Genomic DNA, 23209 nt, shown 5'->3' with positions numbered 1-23209 from the left:
CGTTACATTCCGACCTTTCAGCTCCCAGGTCTTTTACAGCTGTCATAGACGTTTTCATATGAAGTTCTTTAAGACATTGCGAAATACTTGCCAAATTTTTATCTATAGTAATCTTCACAGCATACAAAAAATTGATTAGGAATAATTAGTGATTATAGCATCAGAAAATTCTAATTTGTTTCGCGCCATCAAAGATATTGAACATTCGAGTCTTCTTCATGTCGCTGGACCTACTTTTTAAAGTGCACAATGGCTGTTTAGACCAGTTCCCATTTTCATCGCATGTGATGACGTCATGTCCGTCGATGTAGTAGCCATCATTACAAGAATATTTTACGGTGTTCTTGTATGTATACAGATCGCCCTCCTTGGAAGAGTTAGGTACTTCATCTGGCTCACCACAATCAATGTCTAAAAGAACAAAACACGGCCGACATACGTAACTACGTGCATTTCAGAAGCTGGGTCAGAAAATGACGGTAGATATGTCAATTTTATATCTGTTTCCGTATGCTTTTGGAATTAAATTGTCGTTCGTCACTCTGAAGATCGTCAGCGGAAGTTCCTCCATGCTGCGACATTGCTCTAGACCAAATATGATCACAACGCTCAAAGTCATTATCATAGAATGTACAGTGTATTGAGCGGTCACATAGTGTATTTTTCATAGCATGTATTAAAGTTCCATAAGCTGTATATTTTGGCTATTTTTTCAGAACTTTTGTGGTTTCTCTACACTTTCTGCATTAAATCCCTAAACTGTAACTTAATGCCAAGTATTTAGCATATCAACACAACCTATATAAGTATAAATCTTCATTTTTGTTGAAAATTGTATTCAAGTCCTGACCAGAATTCATTTGTAAACAATAATACATCGGAAAATTGTTCTCACCCAAACATTTAGGAAATGGACTGGTCCACTGCCCATTTTCTCTGCATCTGACTGTGTATGGGATGGTCGCCTGGAAACCTTCCTTGCACGTGATGTATAGGGAGTAGCTGTGAGGACAATCGCCTATAATTTTGAAATTACCATTTTCAATGCCAATTGGAAGTTGACAACCAACTTCTGCCTCTGAAAGAATAATTTTACATTTGCGTCATATCATTATTGATGCACTTACCGTAAGACACATATTGTGTAGTATTCATGCAAAAAGGAACTTAATAAGACTGATTACCAGTAGTGGAATCCGCATTTATCATCCATCGTTTAAACTGTTCACCAAACCTTATAACCATGAAACGGATGAGCAACTGTAAAGAACACATCAATATATCTATCAAACGACTAACGTAGCAATCTGGTCACAATAAACATCCTGCAAATCAACTCCCTATTTGTAGATTTGCGCGGTCATGCATCTTGCTTTATAATATTCTACACGGCACGTCTGCACGTAATATGCCTGCCTTAGGACTGTACAACTTTGAACTACACACATACTCACAGAACAAACTTTTACTTGACAGGATAATTCGTAAGCATTATGAATGCTGGTTATTGTGCGATTTTAATTCTTCAAATATGCACAGTTTAAGGAACTACGTGAAAGCGGTTTTGTTCACATCTTATGCAGCAGGCGATTTCTTCGTGTGATTATTTTCTAACCAATCTTTCTACAATTTAAAGCATGAAAATCCTTTTTAACTTTGCGACTTTTTATGTGCCTTTTTTCTCTTCCTTTCTTTTTTACGTCTGTGAATCTTTCCGGATATTACATGTTCTTTACTTTGGTACCTTAATGTATTGTGATCGAAGACATTTAGATATAAATATATCATATTAACTATCCATCCTTATTCTTCTTATAAAAGCAGATGATAAAGACGTGTATCTGTTGAAGCATTCCACGCACGATATGCAGTTCATATTCCAATGATTTCCTCGGAATATCCTTCGCTATATATAGAAAATGCGAAGTCTTTATACTTGTGACGTTTTCTTCTCAGTCGAATAGCTACTTCTTTTTTGTGGTGGCTATCACTTACAGCATTAAAGGTAGACAAATTCTGCTAATTAGGTTGTTTTCTTTTGCAAAAGTCGCCAGCATTTTAGAAGTTATCTTGACCACATCATTCTTTATATCTTCATAAACATATTCATAAACTGCATTTGTAATAATGTCGAACGAAAAATAACTTTACCTTCAAAAGAAAAAGCAAATATGCCATTGCTGACATCTTGTCGATATTCCGAGTTAAAGGTGACATAAACCTCGTTTGAAAAAGAAAATGTAACTTCTGATAGGTCTAATTTTTCTTCAGATCGTCCAATGTCGTAGTGTATACCATCTATTACTTCTGTCATCGTTACCGAATCGTTTGCTCCGCCAAAGCTGAGAAACAGAAAGTCGATTTTGATGGTGCTTTTCTCCGATGCTGATAAAATCCACTTGCAGTTTTTATTATTTGGGTAGTTTCCAGGAAATCCTGGTGAATAGAGTACTCCTGATTCATTCACGTGACCTCCACAGGCTCCCATGGACGCTATGGGTAAGGTAAATTAGGTGTTGGTGTGATTTGTGATTACAAGCAAAAGAGAGTTCAAAGACAAACCATTGCTATGACAGATAAAATTGTAATATTAACGTCTTGCTGGTAGACCTGATTTGAGTGAAGTATCTGGGCACTGTTATCATTTACCAGAAGTATAAATATTGAACATACCAAGTTATATACTATAATATCAAAACCAATTTGTACAAACGTCTATCAAAACACTCAGCGTTTGTGCACATGGTTTTGTTTGTACCGTGGTCTATTCGAATTCCTTTTGTCGGTAACGTATCTGTTAGAACTTGAACCTTGCTCTCTAGCTCTTGGATCGGTCTTTCCTCGCCGTCATGATATGATGGTGACATTGCAGTTATATATAGTAAACACGGGGTGCTTAGTTTGAAATAGATTAGGAAGATATTTAAGTGAGAACGCGCCTCGGGGACAGACATTCGGACTCTAAAACTTTTACAATTTTCTTCTGATATACCACATGTGGGAGTTCATTTTAAAGCTCTTGGTGAAAGAAAACTTTTCACCGGCTTAGTTTATCGATATTCGAAAATTTTTGTTTTTCTCCATAGAGTTAACACATAGATGGCGGCCATTTTGAATTTCTAAATCGGTAAATCTTGGGTTATTTGTTTCTCTATTACCAAAATTTGCACGGTGATTTTCATTCTTGATTTTGAAAGAGAATGATTGAAAGATCACTTGAGGAAAGTTAGAGCAAAAGTTTAAGTCTTTCACTTTCGAGGTGCATACTACCTTAAGTGAATTAAGGACCATGCATTTAAAGGACATCATGACTGAACAGGCTTCGTTAGTTCGTCTTAGTTCTAAGTCTTAATACTATATAGAAATCTATATAATGGTGCTTACTAGGATATACAGATAAAGCATTTCTTCCTCCGCAAATTTGTGATCTGTCTCCCTTGCATGCCCAATTACATTTGTTATTTCGCTCTGTGTAAATTTCATCAGGACGTGTCTGTCCACAGTAACATTGGTTTCTCTCCTTCAATCCAGCATAGGCCATGCCATGTGATCGACAGTATTCAATGCACCATTCTATCGTCAATGTTGTAGAATTGGTAAAAGAGCCATTTGAATTCCAGCGATGATCTACCACGTCACGCTTAAAGCAGCCAACATAGCCGATATCTATGCAGAAGACAGATGCAGTTACTTGTGAATCTTTACTTTGCGTTCCGAATTTTGTAAACGTAAGGATTTCGGGAGAACTTATAATGTACGTTTGAGTGCCTTACGCAGACAAGCGTCCATATACATGCTTGCACCCGACGATAGGTTCGTTGTTTAATGCTGAATAAGTTGATTGATTGGTTGATTGATTGATTGATATTTCCTTTGTCATTAAAGTTACACCAAAATTAGCAAAGAAAGGAACTGTACAGATGTCCGAATTCTAGTAAACTCAGCGAATTCCAATATTGCTAAACAAAATATTGCATAAATGACTTACAGTTACATCGGGTCTTGATTAAATGCGTACATGAATTGGTCGTTGAATAAACACACTCCAGTATCGAATTCTCGTCGCCCTTACAATTAACAGAAGTGATACCGAAGATGCCATGTACTTGTGGTTTGCTTAGAGTAGGCCGCATGGCACCGCGATAACCTAAAATATGATAGCAGATATCTAAGTATTAATCTACATGTATGGTATACCGATGTCCCGGCCTGAGTAGAGCTCACGCTTGGGCACATCCGCTGTATTTTCCATGGCCAAAAGATACGTTTAACGTCGACGAAAGTTTTGTAATATACCTTATTACGTTCGAAGAATCATTCGGTTGCTCCGCAGTTGATTTAGTTGGCTTGAAGGGGAAAAAAAATCATGAATTCATTGAAATTTTGATAATTATTGGTTTTGGAATCTCGTCTCAACGGGAACAGCAGTGGAAAATGTCGCTTTTGAGCGATATTGGCGTCTATTGAATCAGTGGCGCCAACTTAAATTTTAAAAATCATTGAATGCGAACAAAAATCCTTGTGGTCGACCCTGAAGGTCTGTGCTGGTCAGCATTTTGGAGTCTTACAACACCTCTTTCATGTTTCTCTTGAAAAGGTTACTATTCCTGCCATATGTAAAAATTCTATAGTGGTACCAGTCCCACAGAAAATTAACCAAAAAAAACCAAATGATTTTCGACGGTCTCACTTCTATGTTAATGAAAAAAAATGTGAAAATAATTAGGTCCAATATTCTGACTATGGTTGAACATAAAGTAGATGTCCTACAATTTGCATATTGATCAGGTAAAGGTTTTGAATATGCTGCGCTTTTCATTCTACTGTACAAACGTTTAGAAAAAAACAGGGGCCCATGCAAAAATCCTTTGTACAGTTTTTTCGAGTGCTTTCAACACAATTCAATACAAATCAACTCCACATCCTTGCATCCTTTAAACTGATGATTGTAGAAGCTCACACGAAGGTAGCCATCTTGTAAAATTTGCTGACGGTAGTGCTCTGCTCTACAGAAATAAGAATGTCACCATGGACCCGCTCTTGGCGAGTTTGTTGAGAGATGTGATCACTCTTATCTAAAATTTATGTTAAAAAAACTAAGGATATTACAATCGATTTTAGGCGGAAAGAACGTATCCCTCCGACAACAATTTTTTACTATCAAGAAGTTGATATTGTCTCTAAGTAAACCTACCTTGGTCAAATACTTAATAACAAATTGAAATAGGATTTAAACACCGATGCTATCTTGAAGAAAGGGCGACAACGACTGTTTCTTTAAGAACTGCGTTCCTTCATGGTTGATAGAGAAATCTTATCACTTGTTAATAAAACTTACTTAGAAAACGTTATTTCATTCTCGTTCGTCTGTTTGTTTCAAACATGACAGTCAGAAACAAAATTTCACTTGATAGAATTGAGTCACTTAGTTCAAAATTAATTGGAATACCCCAGAGAACCCTGTCATCATTTTATAATCAGCAAGTACTCCGGAAAGTCCGCTCAAATGTTTTCTTCTCTAGTACGTATCATATTTTATCGACAGAATTCGACATACTTCCCTCTGGTCGGTGTTTTAGATGCCCGGCTTGCAGGTCAAAGCGGCACAAGTTGTCATTCATTCTCACCACGGTGCGGCTTTTAAATGATTCGTTAACTGTTTTGTGTGATTTTTTCGGTAGCGTTCTCTGACTCTATACTTATGTACAGTTTTATATTCTATGATGTCATCAGACATTTTAGTTACCGATGTTTGGAATGGATGAAATTCTATTGAATTGAATTGAATTGAATTGAATTGAATTGAATTAAAATGAATGGAATTGGATTGGATTGAATTGAATTGAATTGAATTGAATTGAATTGAATTGAATTGAATTGAATTGAATTGAAATGAATTGAATTGAATTGGATTGAATTGAATTGAACTGAGCTTGGTTGTCTTTGCGATTCTATGAACTTATTTACAGTCGTCATCGTCACCAGGTAGTAAGAAATCTAGCAGCTATGTTCGAATATCTCCCAGCTAGCGAATGTATTGTCGGCCATAAATGATAATTTAGGTGACATTTCTGAATTTGGTGCGTGCTGCTTTAAATAAACAAATGGTAGATCCGGTAATGGACGCGTTCACCTAAATATGGAAAGCAATTCTGGTCCATGATATAAAAAGTGAATGACCAAAAATGACCTAATCGGTAGAACCAAATTATGACTTACTAATTTCTTCACAACCTTAGATTTTGTTGATTCTAGTATTCCCTATCAGATACAGTCAAAATAACATATAAATTATCTAGCTTCTGAAATGCGATAAGCCATTGATACATGATAGATACATTTTATGCTTACCTAGCTGAGTGCAGACAACATCGGCTCCATTCCAACTCCACGTTTTGTCTTCTCTTCCTATCAGGCACACCTTAAGCCAGCCATATTTCGAGTCGAATACTTCAACAAGTCCTTCATTCGGCAATTCTCCATCCGTCAGTTTCACCGGTACTTCGGCTTGGAATATTAATAATAGTGGTATCTTATTATAAAATCACAAATCTGTGTACTCTTATGAACTACACAAGCTCACTACACAGATATGTATATATTATATATCAAGCCCCTAAATGATGACTCACAGAATATCTGAGGACCAAGCATATACATGTAACATCGATATGAAAAAAACTGCCCTATTTGTCTAATTCAGTATTAGGATATGGCAGGCGGAATTAATAGTATCATACACCCTCGCCCGAACCAGTTCATTTTAGGAACATTTCACCCTAATCATCAATGGTGATAACCAACGCATGCTCGCTAAGGAATTAATTTAGACAGCTCAAGAGTAGGGTGAGGCGATCACCGGTATGCGTATGATACTATATTATATGGAGAAAACCTTTGAAGTACGATGAAGATATAATTCAACTTGTAAAACCTAACGACATCTAACCCTAGCATGTCGTAGTCTATGTACTGCCTTTCATCCCTTCTATAATCCTAGTCCGTATTGCTGACGGTAGAATGACACAGTACCTAACGTTCATGGCCTTATAAAAAACCTTAATCAACATTCTTATAATAAACTTAGACATACACAAGTATGCACTTATTCATAAAAACGTAGGTATATATGCATGCAAGCATGTTTTCACTCTCACATATATGATGAATTCAAATGAAAATACTTGGTGTCTAATCCATTTGGACACGAGAAAAAGCGATATGTTTTAGTAAATAGTTGATTTCATTGATATAAAATCTAAACTCTGAAATCAAGGCTTCATACCTGTACAACTCGGTATAGTATCATTCCATCCATCATCTTCATAACAGACAACACTTGAATGGGATGTGTTCACATGTAGCCCCTCGTTACATGTGACTGATAGCGTCCAGTTTTTAGTACAGTCACCAGTTACATTGAAGTGGCCATGGTTGATTTCTTTCGGGAGCGGACAAATAGTGTACACTTCTGAAAATTAGATGTTAAAGTAATGGTTACAATTGACAGTAGACTGCTATGTAGGAAGCCTTCGCTGAAAGGCATCCAAAGCAACGTTACTATTGCCAATGAACATTTAAATCACTTACTTTTAATAGACCGTAGTAAAACAATGTAGGAGCAAAGATGTCATAAGTTAAATCACACTTGGACAACACCCATTTTTATTGATCTAACTAATGTTGCATTGTACCACTTTGTGGCAAGCTACCCTTCCCTAAAAACGCATGGCTAACCTTATGTAGTCACTCTTAAACATTTGCAGTTGTAATACACCAAGCTGTAGCATCTTCATTTCATTTCAATGTGTCGCATTTGGTCACTTATGTACTTAATTGTAAAAGAATAAAGCTATCAGTAAGGAGTGAAAGATAATGCAACAAAGTAGTTGGAAAGATATTTGCATATTCAGCACTTAACGATCCCTTCGGACGATACTCAATTAGTGGTGTGACTATCAGATATCGATTGATAATATACGTAGCTTTACCTTTAAAGGTAATGGCAAAGAGCCCTGTGTTTGAATCACTGCCGTTTCCCGAATAAAAGTGCACGAGCACCTCACTGGAGTGCGAACATACCACTTCCGGTACGTCAGATCCGCTAAACTGACGAATGTTATGCCTTTCACTATCACTGACATCATAGAGTATTACGTGGTCATCATTACTATTCAATTGCAAGAGGACAAAGTTCATCGTAAAACTCATTGACTTCGAGGATGACAAGATCCAGGTACAATCCTGAGAATTCGGATAATATCCCGGAAATCCAGGAGAGTAGATTGTCCGAGATCCATTAATGTTGACTTGACCTCCACATGCACCTAAATGGGCTACAAAGAGACATGTAGATTATTTTACTTAATTCAAAAAGATGGATATGCATGCTCAAATACTACTGTACCCTTCGTAACCACACTCGCAGCAGCAACGGAAAGACTTCGTCTTTTGCACATCTCTATCCAATGTCAAACTGATCATCTTGCTTAATTGCATTACGGCTATACCCAAGGTTGCTTCAACTTCTGCAGCTGAGAAATCAGAATTTTCCAATGATATCTTGATTTACTTACTTTTATAGATGCTTATTCTTCCCATTCCACCGCCACATACTTGCAGACTATTTCCTGTACAGGTACTACCACACTGAGAATTTCGTAACACTCCTTGTCGTGCGTAGTCCGTTCCCTGCCTGCCACAGTGGCAATATTTACGCCAGTACAATCCTGCATACGTCCAGTTACGTTCCCTACAGTAGTCCAGACACCATTCAATAGTCATTTGAGTGTTTTCCTCACCATCATCAGGAAGTACTGGATCGCTTGCGTTATTGTTGAAACATCCAATGTAACCATCGACTAGATTCAATACAAGCAATTGAAATATACGTCTTTTTTTCGTAACATAATAATCATTGTTAAAGCTTCAGGAATAGTTTAATCGAGAATCGTTACGTATGTCATTCCATTGAACATTCGGCCGAAACGTCTAAACTGCTGACCACAGTCTAATTGTGACACATCGCCCAAATTCAACCGCGTCCAAAATTATTTGGACCAAGAAGGCCCAGCTCGGCTGGAACACAAATGGTGTCAATACTGTAGTTTATTCGCTTTTCACAATTTTCTATCATTAAACTTTCCAGTGGATGATTTGAAACAGGTAATACATACAGTTTGGATAACGTGATTGACATGTTCTAGACCGATCGAACGAGCGTAAACAAGCGGGAGTTAGAGTCATCAATTAGCTACCGACAATTCATCGTAACCGCTGCATATAAAGCGATGAATATCAAGACAATAACAGTATTTGGATCTGATTGCAAGTGTGGAAACAGAAATAATTTGATTAATGTGATCTCTTAGTCTCTTTCAGTCGAGAATTGATATTTAGACAAGTGTGGTTTTGACCAAGTTGAGTATGAATTATACAAATATTATCCCGGGAAACAAATTCATGCATTAATATTTGAAGTTTAAGAGACACATAACATTGGTAAAAATATCTTCAATAACATGAACCTTCTTTCCTGGACAAAACTTACAGTTACACGTAATCCTGGCTTTGTCATTGCAGTGGCCGGATTCTTCGATATAAAAGGTACAATCGTCAATGGTGATGGAGTTTGCGGGACACACAACCTGATCTACGACTTTACGAGGATCATTTCGTAAACGATCACTCTTCCCTTCTGATCGCATTGCACCATTGTAACCTGCAGGGTACAAATGTTGTCGAAGGAATTTAACATTAGCAGATATTTAGCAGCACGAGAAATTTACCGAGAGTTTTACAGTTTCCAGCTTTTGTTTCATCCGGTCTATGCACCAAGATGGACGCAATGAAAGCACGATAATTAAAAGGTGGAGTACTTGTTGTAATAATGATTTCTGTTGACTATCCTTGGCATTTCTAGGTACGCGAATGGGTAGATAAAAAGATTTAGTTGAGTTCGGGTTTCGGCCAACACAAACCTAAACACGTTGGCGTAGACCAAAGCGCAACTGAATGTTTCATTCTAAGAAATGAGAAAACCTGAGGATAATTCGAAAATGTACGCTACAGAGACACATTCAAACAAAATTTATGATTATTAATTGATTAATTAATGTATTGAGCTATTTATTATGCTGTCTGTTAACATAAGTTCCTTGGAGTGACAAACTCGCGACAGCTCTTGGATATTCTGAAATATAGTACTTGTTATCCTTTGAGTAATGTCTAATCGTGATGCTTACCAAGTTGATTACAAACGACATCGGCGTCTAAAAAGTGCCACACACCCCGAGTTCCACATACAGGTAACCATTCCGTGGTGTCGTTCACGTACAGTTCAACGAGGCCGTCATAAGGAGATGATCCGTCAACAAGCTGAACCTTTGCTGTAAAATAATGATGCGCCATCAAATAAAATGATTATTGTTGACAAAAGCGGATATTTATTTAATGGGGGTCGAGATTTTTGTTGTCAAATCGTCATAGTCATTTCACGTGTGAAAAGTTGTGTGTATTTGCAAAAAAAATTCAACGATTCAGTAATCCATATTTGTCAATTCTGATAAATCTTCAAATAGTTTGTGTTTCCGTTTGATTCGGTCACGAGAAAGTTACTTTCGTGTGACCGAATCAAACGGAAACACAAAATATTTGAAGATTAGATTTATCAGAATTGACAAGTACGGATTACTGAATCGTTAGTTTTGCAAGTACACACAACTTTTCACACTTAAATTGGGTGTGAGCTTTTATCATTTCCCAGGGGAAACAGATCATTTTGTATCTTGGAAGATCTGATACAGAGGTTCCGTATACCGTATTGATTAAGTAAACAAAATAAGTCAAAAATGCTTTAGTCCCTCCTTAAGAGATGTCCTTCCGGATGTTGTAGATCACCTTATATTTTATCTTCATAATTTGTATTTATTCATTTAATAGTTGTGTATTTATTCAATAAGATCAGTGGTTACTGGGTTAATCAACAAGTGTAAGTAGTTGCCAAGTACCTTGTCCTTTATTTATCCACTAAAAATGTACACACCTGTTAGTCCATAGGTTTAAAATTTGCCTTCCAGAATTTAAGTATTTGTACTTTTTTTTGTATTTAAATTGTTTTATTGATAACATTTTCTTTAGTAACATGAACTTAAATTAAAATGAAGTACAGTGCTTAGTTATCTACAATTTTGTGTAAAATTGAAATCCATTTGCTGCAATGTCTCTCTAGTTTGTCTCTTTCCAGAGCTATTTCGTACTCTAGATGGTAGTTGAATTTCACTTGCAACATAAAAGCTGCAAAGTGTGGTTTACTCTGTTTCATTTTCATGGCATAGATGTGTCTTTTGGCTAATAGTAGCAAGTGATTGTGAATGTCAGAGTAACCGTCAACACCAAAGAGCACTTCATTTAAGTTATGTCTAGTGAACAAACTGAGAGATTCCTCAAAAATGTGTGAAATTCGTTCCAGAAGGTCTCAGTGAATTTACAGCTGTAGAAAAGATGATCTAGTGTCTCGTTGCTGTTTTGGCAGAATGAACAGAGCGGTGATTGGTCCATGCCTCTTCTAGATAGATCGTAGTTTGTGTACAGAATATGATGAAGAAGTTTGAACTGGAATTCACATGTTTTTGTGTCTATGGCTACCTTAAATGGTAGACTATATATGGGAGACCATGATCCAGTAAAGTCATATTCTCTTTCATAATAGCGTTCATTAATTGGACTTAATTCGTCTTTACTGTAAATGGCGTTTCTGATGCTCTCCCTGGTAACTTTATGGGAGGGTCGAAAGTTACAATTAAAAAACACATATTCGTATTCATCTTTAAACACCGGTTCAACCAGCAGTGGCTCTGGCCACCTAACTCTGAGACATGTGATTGCTCCGTAAAGAAGGAGAGGGATCCATTCAAACTGGCCACCGGACGGAACAAGACCGACAATAGCTAATTTCTCTTTTCAGTAAATCTTTATCACATGATAACTACCTTTATCCTAGGATGTATCGTAATGTCATGCAACACTTACCATATTGTGTAATGAATTGATTGATTGACTTATTGATTGATTAACCCTCACTCCTTCTTTTGGTAGAGTGAACGATGGCCTTAAAAATTATTGGATTGGAAGTTAAAAAATCAGCAGTATTTCGATAGCTTCAAAGGTGATATACATTCATTAAACAAATTGTCTGGCAACATTAAGTGCAATGTGCATAAAGATAACACAAACTGTGATCACAGTCCAAGAGTATGTAACATTGTTGTCAAGATGAAAAAACTTGCCAGCGGTTGTAGTGAGGAATTAACATTTATTTTAACAATGGTAATTTCCCATTTCTGTTCTTTCTTTCAGCCAAACCCAGCTATTTGCCTGAGCGACCTCCTGTACGCGTTGCAAGTGTATTTATTCTGTATAAAATGCAGTAAGGCGGTCCAGATGCACTGGTTGCTGTATGGTTCACTGTATGAAGTGGAAATAAGACTGGGTTGTGCCTAGCGTTGTCATTATTACTATCTCATCTGCATCGTATGTCTTTTTATTTTTCTACAATATTTTATCTTTTTTACGATTGCTTCACTCCACTTGTCATTTTAAGTGATCCACAGATTTGACTTTTCGGAAACCCCTTCCTTTACTTAATATCTATCCATATTAATGAGGTTGGCTATGAAAAGTCAAAAGTTAGATGAAGCATATGCTAAATGCGCCCATAATTTTACGCCTTCTTAAACATAGATATATTTGATGTCCTTATGTTAAAGTGTAAAAAAGAGTGCACAGATGTGGCTTTGGTTAAGACGCAGCAAGACGCTTTATTTTACTTACACCTTTTCTATATGCTGTATAATACGCTTGTATCAATCCATTTACTTTGCTAATGGTGAGATTTTAAGCTTAAATACAAAACTTGTTTTCAGTGGACCAAGTTCCATAATATTTCGCAGTGTAGGGAAAGCGGAACTGGTAATGTCTCGAAATCACCGACACAAACAGCATCGAAATTGTGTTTTTAATTTCTGTAGATTTCCGGAAAGTTCTATGCATATTGCCCGTGCCCGCATGCATTTGTATGTCATCGACACACGTTAAAATTATCCGGGTCAAGGCAGGTTAAAGTTGTCGAAACTGTCGATAGAGATGTAAAAGTACACTCTGTTGAAACAGGAAAAAGGTTGTAACAAGATCTAGTGTTGGTATCAGAAAGCGGAAAAGCTGCCATAAAAACAATCACTGCGTAGGTGTGACTATAGTTTATTTCAGATTGCGCCTTGGGGCCAGATATTCGAATTCTCAAATTTAAAAATTATTTTTTCAGCTACCACATTTTTGGGAGGGGGGCTCATACTAAAACCTCTTCGAATAAGAAAAATATCACATTCTCATTTTTATGAAAATCATATATTTCATTTTCCCTTTTGAGGTAAAACAGAGGTGGCTGACATTTTGAATTTCAAATATCCGTCAATGTTTGGTAGTTTGTTCCTTTAATTCAAAACTTTGCACGGTGACTCCTAATTTTTATTCTTGATTTGCTGAGAAGGTTTAGTTTCATTTAGGAAAGCCTGTGGTTTATATTTCGTCACGTACTCAAAAATCACGCCCAGTTTTGAACTTGTCTCAAAACGGTCTACAATTCGGAGCAAAGATCCTTTTTAAGCGACGTCATTCGTAATACAAGACAAATATTTTTTTCAGAAGGAACATTAGCTACATAATATTTTTCTGAGACAAGCCTATCTACTTCCATGTTGTATAGTCAACTGCTAGCGTTGTGTTTATTCTTGTTTATGAAAGGTTAATGAGGAATATCCCCTCTGGATTTACTTCAGCAAAAGTGCGGAAGGTTATAATGAGAGAAACCTTGATTATCACTCTCCGATAAATCCTAATCGTGTTCATCTTCAAGCAATCGTATCATTGTCTGCTCTCAAGATATAAATAACAGCACAAAACTATGACAATTATCATAGTAGTTACTTCCGATTCAACAAATTTTTAAATTTGTTGTGGGCATCTGGTTTTTGTGCGACAACATATTGTGCACTATCCTTGGATGTGTGATTAAAAGTCTTGGATTTGACGAATTGGACGTCCTTTTTACTCTTAATCTTACGGAAGGAAAAAAGGGCGTCAACTTCGAAAGTTTCATACCACTTAACTTCCGGATACTTAAAATGGTCCTGTGGCTTTGAGTGTTGGCCATGCTAGAATACAGTGATACAATACTTTGATTCATATCATAATGCGATAGTACAAATGCACGGTAGAAATATCAACAAAGTTTCAATATTGTGTTGTCTTACTTGCAGTTTTCCTCTCACCACTGCTTCAACAACTGTGATTTTTTTCTTCACGAAACTTACCTCCGTTTCCTCGTACCCTGGCAATGAGTAGAATCACTAACACAACCAGCGAGGTAGCTCCGACTTTCCCTCTTCGATTATCCATTACTTTGTCGTTACATAGTCTGTCCCTATCTAATGATCAGCAACAATAACATTCTAGTGCAATTAGGCGAATAGGGAAAACATTGTCGATTTCCCGGTTCAAAGGTTACATTCTGACTTCGTTTGCGCGTTATTTTGAAGCGGCACCTCAGCCCTGACATCGCACTGCGTCCAGCCACAGACAAAGAGAAACAGACTAGCAACGGGTATTGTTCAAGGCGTGAAGCTGTTACGTAACTTATCAATATTCGCCTCACCTCAGGTAGCTCTCGTCTCATTTTTCCGAAGAGTGCCGACCATGCATCCTTCGGTAATTTTCGGATTTTTCTCAATTGTTAAGCGAAAGTATGTTCGGGAAAGTTTGTGTTGTTGTTGTCGTGTGGTGCTGAGCGGCATGGGCGTAATGGCGAAAACGGGAGTGTTTTGAGCTTCAGGAAAGTGAGTTTTACCATTTTAAAAATTCCTCTCATATTTTTATGAATATATAATGAGTGTGTTTGAACCAAATTTGACAGTTTTTTATCAACCCTGTCTGGTTTTACTCAATGGTTTACGGTCAGTCATACAGCCTTATACACGTTCGTCAAGGAAGGACATGTTTATGAAACTGCTGGCGTGTTATGTTTTTATTATCGTGAAGCAGTGTTTCTGCCCTGAGAGCTCATTAAGTAGCTATGGTTGCTACGCGACTGGCAGCACGATTCCATCTCGTCGTATTTTTCGCATAATCTCGTACAATTATCAACCACAAACAAAGTCTCCAAAAAGTTTAACACCTTTGAAGCTCATTTTAATATGAAAAGGCCATAGTTCTACCGAAACGACCATGGAACAAAAGGCATGCCGCATTTCTAGTCTGTTTCTCTATTTGTCTGTGGTTCAGCTTGTGCGTACAAGATACACGCCACCGCCATATATCATACTGGATGTATCAATATCTGTATTCAGTATGCCCTTCGAGGCATACACTGCGCTTGGCGGAGACAGAAAGTCACAGCTCCTTAATAGGGTTCACCCATGTCCGGGTCAACTGACTGTATGCACTGTAACTTGACACCTTGATTTCCATCGATTGTACACACTCACTCAATTCTGTAACATGAAACACTCAAATAAACGAGAAACTGTGTGTGCCAATTATTCTAACTCCCTGCTCTACCATTTTTAAAACGGGAACTTGAAGTCCAAAAGTCATCAAAAAATAAATTATCCATGTTTCTCTTCATCTCGTTTCCCACATCATCCATAGGGTTGGTCAAAAACGAAGGGGCGGGATTAATAATACTTGGAAAGGGGCAAGATTGATCTCTTCCTGCCAGACTCATTTCGTTCCGAACCCTCAGCCCACTCACAAGTGTAGGTGCACTTGAATTAAAACATATGTTCTTAGTCTAATTATAGCAAGATGTGTTTGTCACAGTTCAGTATTCTGCTTATACAGTATACGTACCATCCTTGAGTATATGCACGGACTACTATCGAGTTAACGCGGCAAGCGTTTCTGTAAGTTCGATTCACGGACGGTCTTGTGTTGAGTGACACTGGCTGACGCTATGTAATTCCCCAGTAAAAGGTTCACTGGCCGATACCATATCCCTAACGTAGAGTCCGATGTAGGGCGCACAGTATGATTTGCTATTCGGTAAACAATTTTCACATGAAGAGAGTGATGATATATGTATCCGGAAAGACAAGTAAGACTGTGATCACAAACAAAACGCCTCCTGAAGTGGCGGGAGATTGGGGTGCCTTGACGAATATGAGGGTACACTGAGGACACGAAAATTATGTATGACTGAAAGAGTGCACTTTAAAAATGCTGCTGATTTGAAATAACACGATGGAATAATGAAAAAAGTAAATGAAATGAAGTATAACAAACACTTTCTCAATTGTATAATAGTTTTGAAATCATAAACTTTCCATTTTTGTCGAGCAATATACCATCATCTCCAGCTTATGGTGTGTATGTTTCACAACTCCTTAGATACAGTAGAGCATGCAATTCATATGAAGACTTTCGGGTTAGACACAGCCTATTAGCTCAAAAGTTAGTGAGGCAAGGATTCTCAGAGAGTAGATTAGTGAAATCATTTAAGAAGTTCTACGGTAGATACGGAGATGTTGTATCAAAATATGACCTGTCTGTTACTCAAATGATGAGTGACAGCATACCAAATTTTGACTCACAAAAGTAATTTGGTGAATTCACCAAATAACAATGGATTTGTCGCTTTGGGTAAATCTTGACTGGTGCGGCTAGCTGGCAGAGTACGCTTACCCATTCCGGACACCTGGTACCACCACTATTTTGTGGTTCAAGATGACCCCATTGCCTTTGTCATTTTCAATATGTTCCTAAATTTCTTAGTTACCTTGAATGATAACGATTATTGGACCTGATTTGATGTCTATTGACAATTCTATTAAAAACAAGTCGTTTATCAAACTCATAAATATAGCAGAGCTTACATGCAACTGCGCTAGCCACTGTATAGTGTCAAAAGAACTTTTGTGGTTGAAAAATATGATAAAAATCTTATGTATTGATGGATTGGTCTTTCAACAATTTTTTTCAATAGACAAATACTCAACAAATCAGAGAGTGGCTTTCTGAGCGCATTTGGATGCAAACTGACAGTCACATAAATTTGCGTTCGAGTTACAGTAATCTATTGAAGCACGAGCATTCTGTTGTTCTTAAATGATGGTGTATGGCGTATAGACATGATTTCGTATTTTAGTTTATGTTGCCGTCGGAGAACTTACATCATGATTTGAAAAAAATGAAAGCCTTAACAAAAATTAGATATCATTAATACAAAGGTGAATAGAAACACTCGCATCCCTCTGGTTCACCAAATCGATTATCCTTTCTCTCACACCCGGTCATTCTCCACTGCGGCACGGCAGAGTGCTTACCAGCGCGTATTTATCACAATTCTGTAGCCCGTATTCGAATACGATTATTATTATTATTATTATTATTATTATTATTACACTTTATTTAAAGAGGGTAATCTGATTTCAGTAAAGTAATTGTAATTTCCATCAGAGCCCTCATGAAAAGAAGGCAAAATACACAAACAAATCATCGAAAAAACAAAAACGTATGGAATAGACGAATATAAGATGTCGAAGACAAAGGAAAAATAGGCTAGTCTAAGTCAGAGCCTTCATTACAATATTTCATGAAAAGATAACAATGCAGTTTTGATTTAAACGTCGACAAGGCTTCACAGTCACGGATAGTTGGGGGAATGGAATTCCAGATTTTAGTAGCTCGATATACAAAAGATTTTTGACCCATGCTTGTCCTAAACATTGGTGGGTAAAGGTTACCATTACTAGAACTACGAGTATTTAAACGATCCATTTCTGAGAGAGGTTGGAATAGATCACTAATATAGCTTGGTGCGAGACCATTTAAAGCTTTGAAAGTCATAACAGCTGTAAAGTATTCAATACGTAAATCTACGGGCAACCAGTGCAAACTAACAAAAACTGTTCGAGAAGGAAAAGTCGTGTCAACTCCGAGAATTACCTTACCAGCCCTTTTCTGGAGTTTGTACAATCTTTGGAGATTGGTCTTAGACGTACTAGCCCAAACAATACAACAATAGTCAATTACAGACAAGAACAAAGCGTTATAAACTAGCAAAAGAACACTCCTTCGAGAATAGGGGCGTAGTCGTCTTATAACACCAATTCTTGCAGACAAAGTCTTGCACAAATTATCTATGTGGTCATCCCAGCATAAAATGTTGTCTAATTGAACACCAAGTAGTTTGTGAACAGCAACACTGTCAATGAGAGTATCATTGATCTGAATGTGAAATGAAATATCAGAGTCGGCTAAGTGATAAATTTTGGGGCGAGACGCAACAATCATATATTTTGTTTTAGTGGTGTTAATTGCCATACGATGATTTCGATCGGGTTCGCACTCACAACATACGGTACCCAATCACCTAGCGGAGAAAGCTACAGACAAAGCCGCTCGGCTAAAACCGCTCTGCTAAATCCCCAATCTCAAAAAGATTAATTCAATAATCAAGCTAAAGTTGTTACCATTCTGACTGCGCCCTCTCTACTCGCTGTAGAGTTCGTGAAGCTTTCACGTTCGCACACACACTATCATACATCGCACACAAACTTTATCGAAGCGAAGCAATGAAGACATTGCTTTACTGGGCGGAAGACAGCCTCGGGGACAATTCTGTCCACCAGCAGAAGTGCGGCGGAGAATGACGATAGACGTTGCTATGACTGCCGTGTACATGAGCGCGGTGGCTGGAATGGAACATGCACGCGACGACAGCCATGCACGCGCGCGCCTCTGAACTGTCGTCTGCTGTCCCAGCCTTAGAATGTTAAATATACAAGGGTATGCTCATGATGAACATGGAACCTGACTATGTGCGTTACAAAAGAGGGGGCAGGGGGACAAATACTGTTACCCTAATATGTAACAGGTCTGACCTGAGAGCGAGCGCAGCGTAGGGTATATCGTCTTAGATGTTTTCAGGCAATAGCATGCTAATTTCTGTGTTTGATGCATGATGCATATCTTGGCCATAAAGGTTGAATTGTTGTCAATTGTTTTCTAGAATAACATTTATAGCAATTTAACTCGGAAATGCCAAGTTCGCTAACGAAAATTATTTAAAACTGGTTAATTATATGATTCCGATCAGTTTATTATATCAAACAGGGGCGCGGGAACAGAGGCAGTCTGATGTAAAATACGTACTTGATATTCCCGTCGCGTTGGTATCTCTCAGCACATGATTTTTAATTCTCGCGTGAGTTGACCGTTCGTTCTCGCGAGAGTAGGCTTGTTTCAAAATGGCGGCGCCTAGTGATGACCGAACCGGGCCTTCAAAAGTGATCGAAAATAGTTATTTTGAAACAAATTTCACACTTTCTTTGAAACAGAGAGATTCTTTTGTCGGAAATACACATTGTCGAGTAAGATTTGTGGTAGATGATATCTTTAATTTCACGCAATCCGTGTAAAAGTATTCAAAATGGCCGCCTCCATGGAAGTGCTCTCTTTTCAAACTCGTAGGTATATAGAGATTCCATTCTAAATTTCTTGCACACGTGTTAGTCTTAATGCTCGCTTCGCGAGCGGCCTTCGGCCGCTCTCGCTGCGCTCGCTATAAAAAGTCCGGAAAAGCTAGACTAATTTTTTATATTTGCAATGTCACTCACTGACGATAGAACGTAAAATATAGAATGAAAACATAGAAAAAATGTAAAAACGTAACCCTTGACCTACCAGGCTTGTTCACTTTCAGTACACGACCAAAACAGAGTAAATAAGAAATGCACAGTTGAAACAATCTTTGGGGCTCTATTGAAAGAAAACTGAAAAAATAATAAAGAGATTTTATTCTTTGGAATATTACATTGGAAGGTTTTATTACAAAGTGAAATAAAACTTTTAAAAAATATGTCCTTTCTTCTGCGCATAACGAAACCACAGAACGGCATTCGCTATAGCGAGTGCAGATATGAACTGGACTGGTCAAAATCAAGTGGTATACCATTGTTTGTTGTTATTTATTGCTATTATACCATATGAGTATATAGGAATTCTGACATGAAACATCTTAAAAGGATTTTTGCCCTTGCGCTGAATTCGCATGTGTGTCAACCGTGGTATATCGCGAATATATCACGTTTCTTTTCACGTCTCGACCAATCAGATCGTTGAATTTGCACCATCAATATACTGGTATGATATAATATACAATATGTGATTTTGACTTTGTTGAAACATCGAAAAAAGAATACAAAACTTTAAAAAATGATTAGACATATTGAAAAATATAAATGAAGAGAAATTCACCTGGAAAGAAGCCTATTTTACTGGAAGTTCTTTGAGTTCTGAAAACAGAACAACGATCATCATTTTTTAATATTCATGATATTTAAACGTTTCTGAGAGGCAAAGACTTCAATAATGATCATTAAATTGACAGCGAATTCATTTTGTAACCGGTGCTATCACAGGTTTAATTATCGGGCACATCTGCCAGCATTGCATTGATCCGACTCTAGCATCCACCTTGCATCGTAAGTATAGGCTTTCGCATTGGTCTTCCCAAGACTGAATATTTGTCATGACGTTTTTTTCAAAAGAGGGCCTGTGCAGTTTCAATTGCATTGTCTTGGAATCATAACCTTGATAATTCTTTCATACTGGTGTGCCATCGGCCTTATCAAAAACATTTGTATTTGACAGAACATCTTTATAGGTTCCAAGCATACACCCTATGGAAAATCAAGTTAATTGCCAATGGGCTTCTCTGATAGGGGAGTATCATCCTGAAGAAACGTCAAATTAAGTTTTTCCTATATTTAGAGCTTTCATGTTTATTATCCATTATCTTTGATGTCACAGAATGTCTCAACAAAGTACACATCTCGGTATGCTGACGAGTCTAAATCAAAATATTTTCAAAAGTTAGCATTACAAACCCGTGCATGACAGCTAAAAAGTGATCAGTCTGCATTTTAACATTATCGAAGCTGTCGAATGGCTGAGCAATATAACATTATCAATGTTGTCTAATAATGGCTAGAAAAGGGAAGTAAGCGGAAATTCAAATAGTTTTGTATAATTGTTTCGTCTTCACACGGAATATCATTACATCCCCTCACAAACTAGACAGGCCTTAATCATAAAAAGCACGGATTCAGTGCAAATCTCGCAGCGTGTGCACTGTACATACCAATCGTATAGAGACTAAATATATTCAACATTCATCGAAATATTTATTTTTATCATTTCAGCTAACATATTGATGCAGTTTGTAATGAACAAATTTGAACCCGTTAAATTTATAGGTTAATAATTGTCAACTTAGCGTCCCTTTTTGCTTTTTATCGGATCAACATGATATTGATAAGGTTTTGGCCATCTATTAAAATTGCTTCTTTTCTTTATATAATCCTTAAAAGTAAGTTGTCTACGTATGTCGTTGATATCTCACATTTACAATTTTAGTGAACGGATAACTGATAATACTAAATCGAAAAGAATACAAGTTGGCAAAACTAAGCCGTAATAGTACACGCAGAATTTGGGTATATTGGAAGGAATTCATACATTCCGAGACAATATTGTCATTTTGCGAAACTCCTATTTAATTTGTAAAGTGTAAAATTAGCCATTTATTTGGCACAAAAGTGGGTCCTGAAAATGTCTGCGAGATATCGAATTGCTCTCTAAAATGAAAAACAAAATCTATGACGGATGTTATGCTTTTAAGCTGCTCAACAAATACACTCAAGAGTTTCTCTAGGAAAATGTGTTAAGTAATGTGCGCCCTCGGTGATAGTGGGGCTATGTTCTTGCAAATTAATGTAGTTCCGGGTTATGGCGTGTTTGACCTAAAGACTTCAAAATATCCTCTCAATTGCACTTACGCTCACATTTTGATTATGCAATACGACATATCGTGTAAGAACCAAATTAAAGTATTTCTCACCCTTTTCACAAAAACTAGAATCACGTAATACTATAACGACAGTTTTTATAACAGTGCAGTGATAGTAATATTTAATAATGACCTCATTTGTAAACTTATGTGTATATATTTCACTGAAAACAATCCTGCAACAGTAATCAGCCCGAAGAGGCTTTTAAACCGTAGATGACGGCAACCATAAAGCAGACATGTGCATCAAATAGAGGGATGAGGCGAAATGTAAAATTTAGTAGTGTTTTTTTGTGCCATTTTGCAGAGAACATATAGTAATTCTTGTATACTAATATTGTGTAAATTTCCTGTTAATGTTGTTATAAACTAAAAATTTCATTAAATAAAATGATATCATATCAGTGTGTCAGTCACGCCAATAGGTCATTCTTAATGAAGAAGAGCTCATTTTGGCCGTGATAAAAATGTAACAGTTTCATCAGTGCTAAAACGGGCCACTCAACTAGCACAGAAGCCTAATGCTGAGATAGAGGGCATTTTGTTAGCAAGAAGAATCCTGGACTTCAGCATTCTAGCAGATAGCAGGGACTAGCAGGTATGAAAAACATTGTATAGTTTTGCTAATTGGCAGCTAATCACACTAATCGCGCGATTTAGTAACGGATGAGCTTAGCGCATAAGTGCATTGACATTTAAAAAATGCATATCAAAACATGTAAATACAGAAATAAATATTAAAGTATATTTGTGACGTGTAAATTAATATGCAACACGCGTAAAAATATACTTTCGGCATTGCATTACAGAGATTACAGTTAGTTTTGACTTCACATGTCTGCGAGATATCGAATTGCTCTCTGAAATGAAAAAAAAATCTATGACGGATGTTATGCTTTTAAGCTGCTCAACAAATACACTCAAGAGTTTCTCTAGGAAAATGTGTGTTAAGTAATGTGCGCCCTCGGTGATAGTGGGGCTATGTTCTTGCAAATTAATGTAGTTCCGGGTTATGGCGTGTTTGACCTAAAGACTTCAAAATATCCTCTCAATTGCACTTACGTTCACATTTTGATTATGCAATACGACATATCGTGTAAGAACCAAATTAAAGCATTTCTCACCCTTTTTACAAAAACTAGAATCACGTAATACTATAACGACAGTTTTTATAACAGTACAGTGATAGTAATATTTAATAATGACCTCATTTGTAAACTTATGTGTATATATTTCACTGAAAACAATCCTGCAACAGTAATCAGCCCGAAGAGGCTTTTAAACCGTAGATGACGGCAACCATAA

The 23209-nt window shown here is 37.1% G+C and overlaps 1 protein-coding gene across 1 annotated transcript; it reads right to left on the bottom strand.

Moving 5' to 3' along the window:
• Nucleotides 1-160: 160 nt before the first annotated feature.
• Nucleotides 161-14722, bottom strand: LOC139143942 (CUB and sushi domain-containing protein 1-like). The gene is made up of 12 exons (XM_070714567.1): nt 14370-14722; nt 10245-10388; nt 9551-9721; nt 8577-8861; nt 7992-8336; nt 7286-7471; nt 6352-6507; nt 3989-4147; nt 3385-3666; nt 2152-2493; nt 896-1078; nt 161-411 (listed from the first exon to the last, which is right to left on the bottom strand). The coding sequence occupies exons 1-12, from the start codon at nt 14452-14454 to the stop codon at nt 161-163; spliced, it is 2589 nt and encodes an 862-aa protein (XP_070570668.1). The 5' UTR covers nt 14455-14722.
• Between the last annotated feature and the right edge of the window lie 8487 nt (nt 14723-23209).

This window comes from Ptychodera flava, chromosome 1 (assembly GCF_041260155.1).
Source record: "Ptychodera flava strain L36383 chromosome 1, AS_Pfla_20210202, whole genome shotgun sequence".
Classification (NCBI taxonomy): domain Eukaryota; kingdom Metazoa; phylum Hemichordata; class Enteropneusta; family Ptychoderidae; genus Ptychodera; species Ptychodera flava.
Note: the sequence above shows the minus strand (reverse complement) of the source record. Positions and strands in the feature narration are given on the sequence as shown.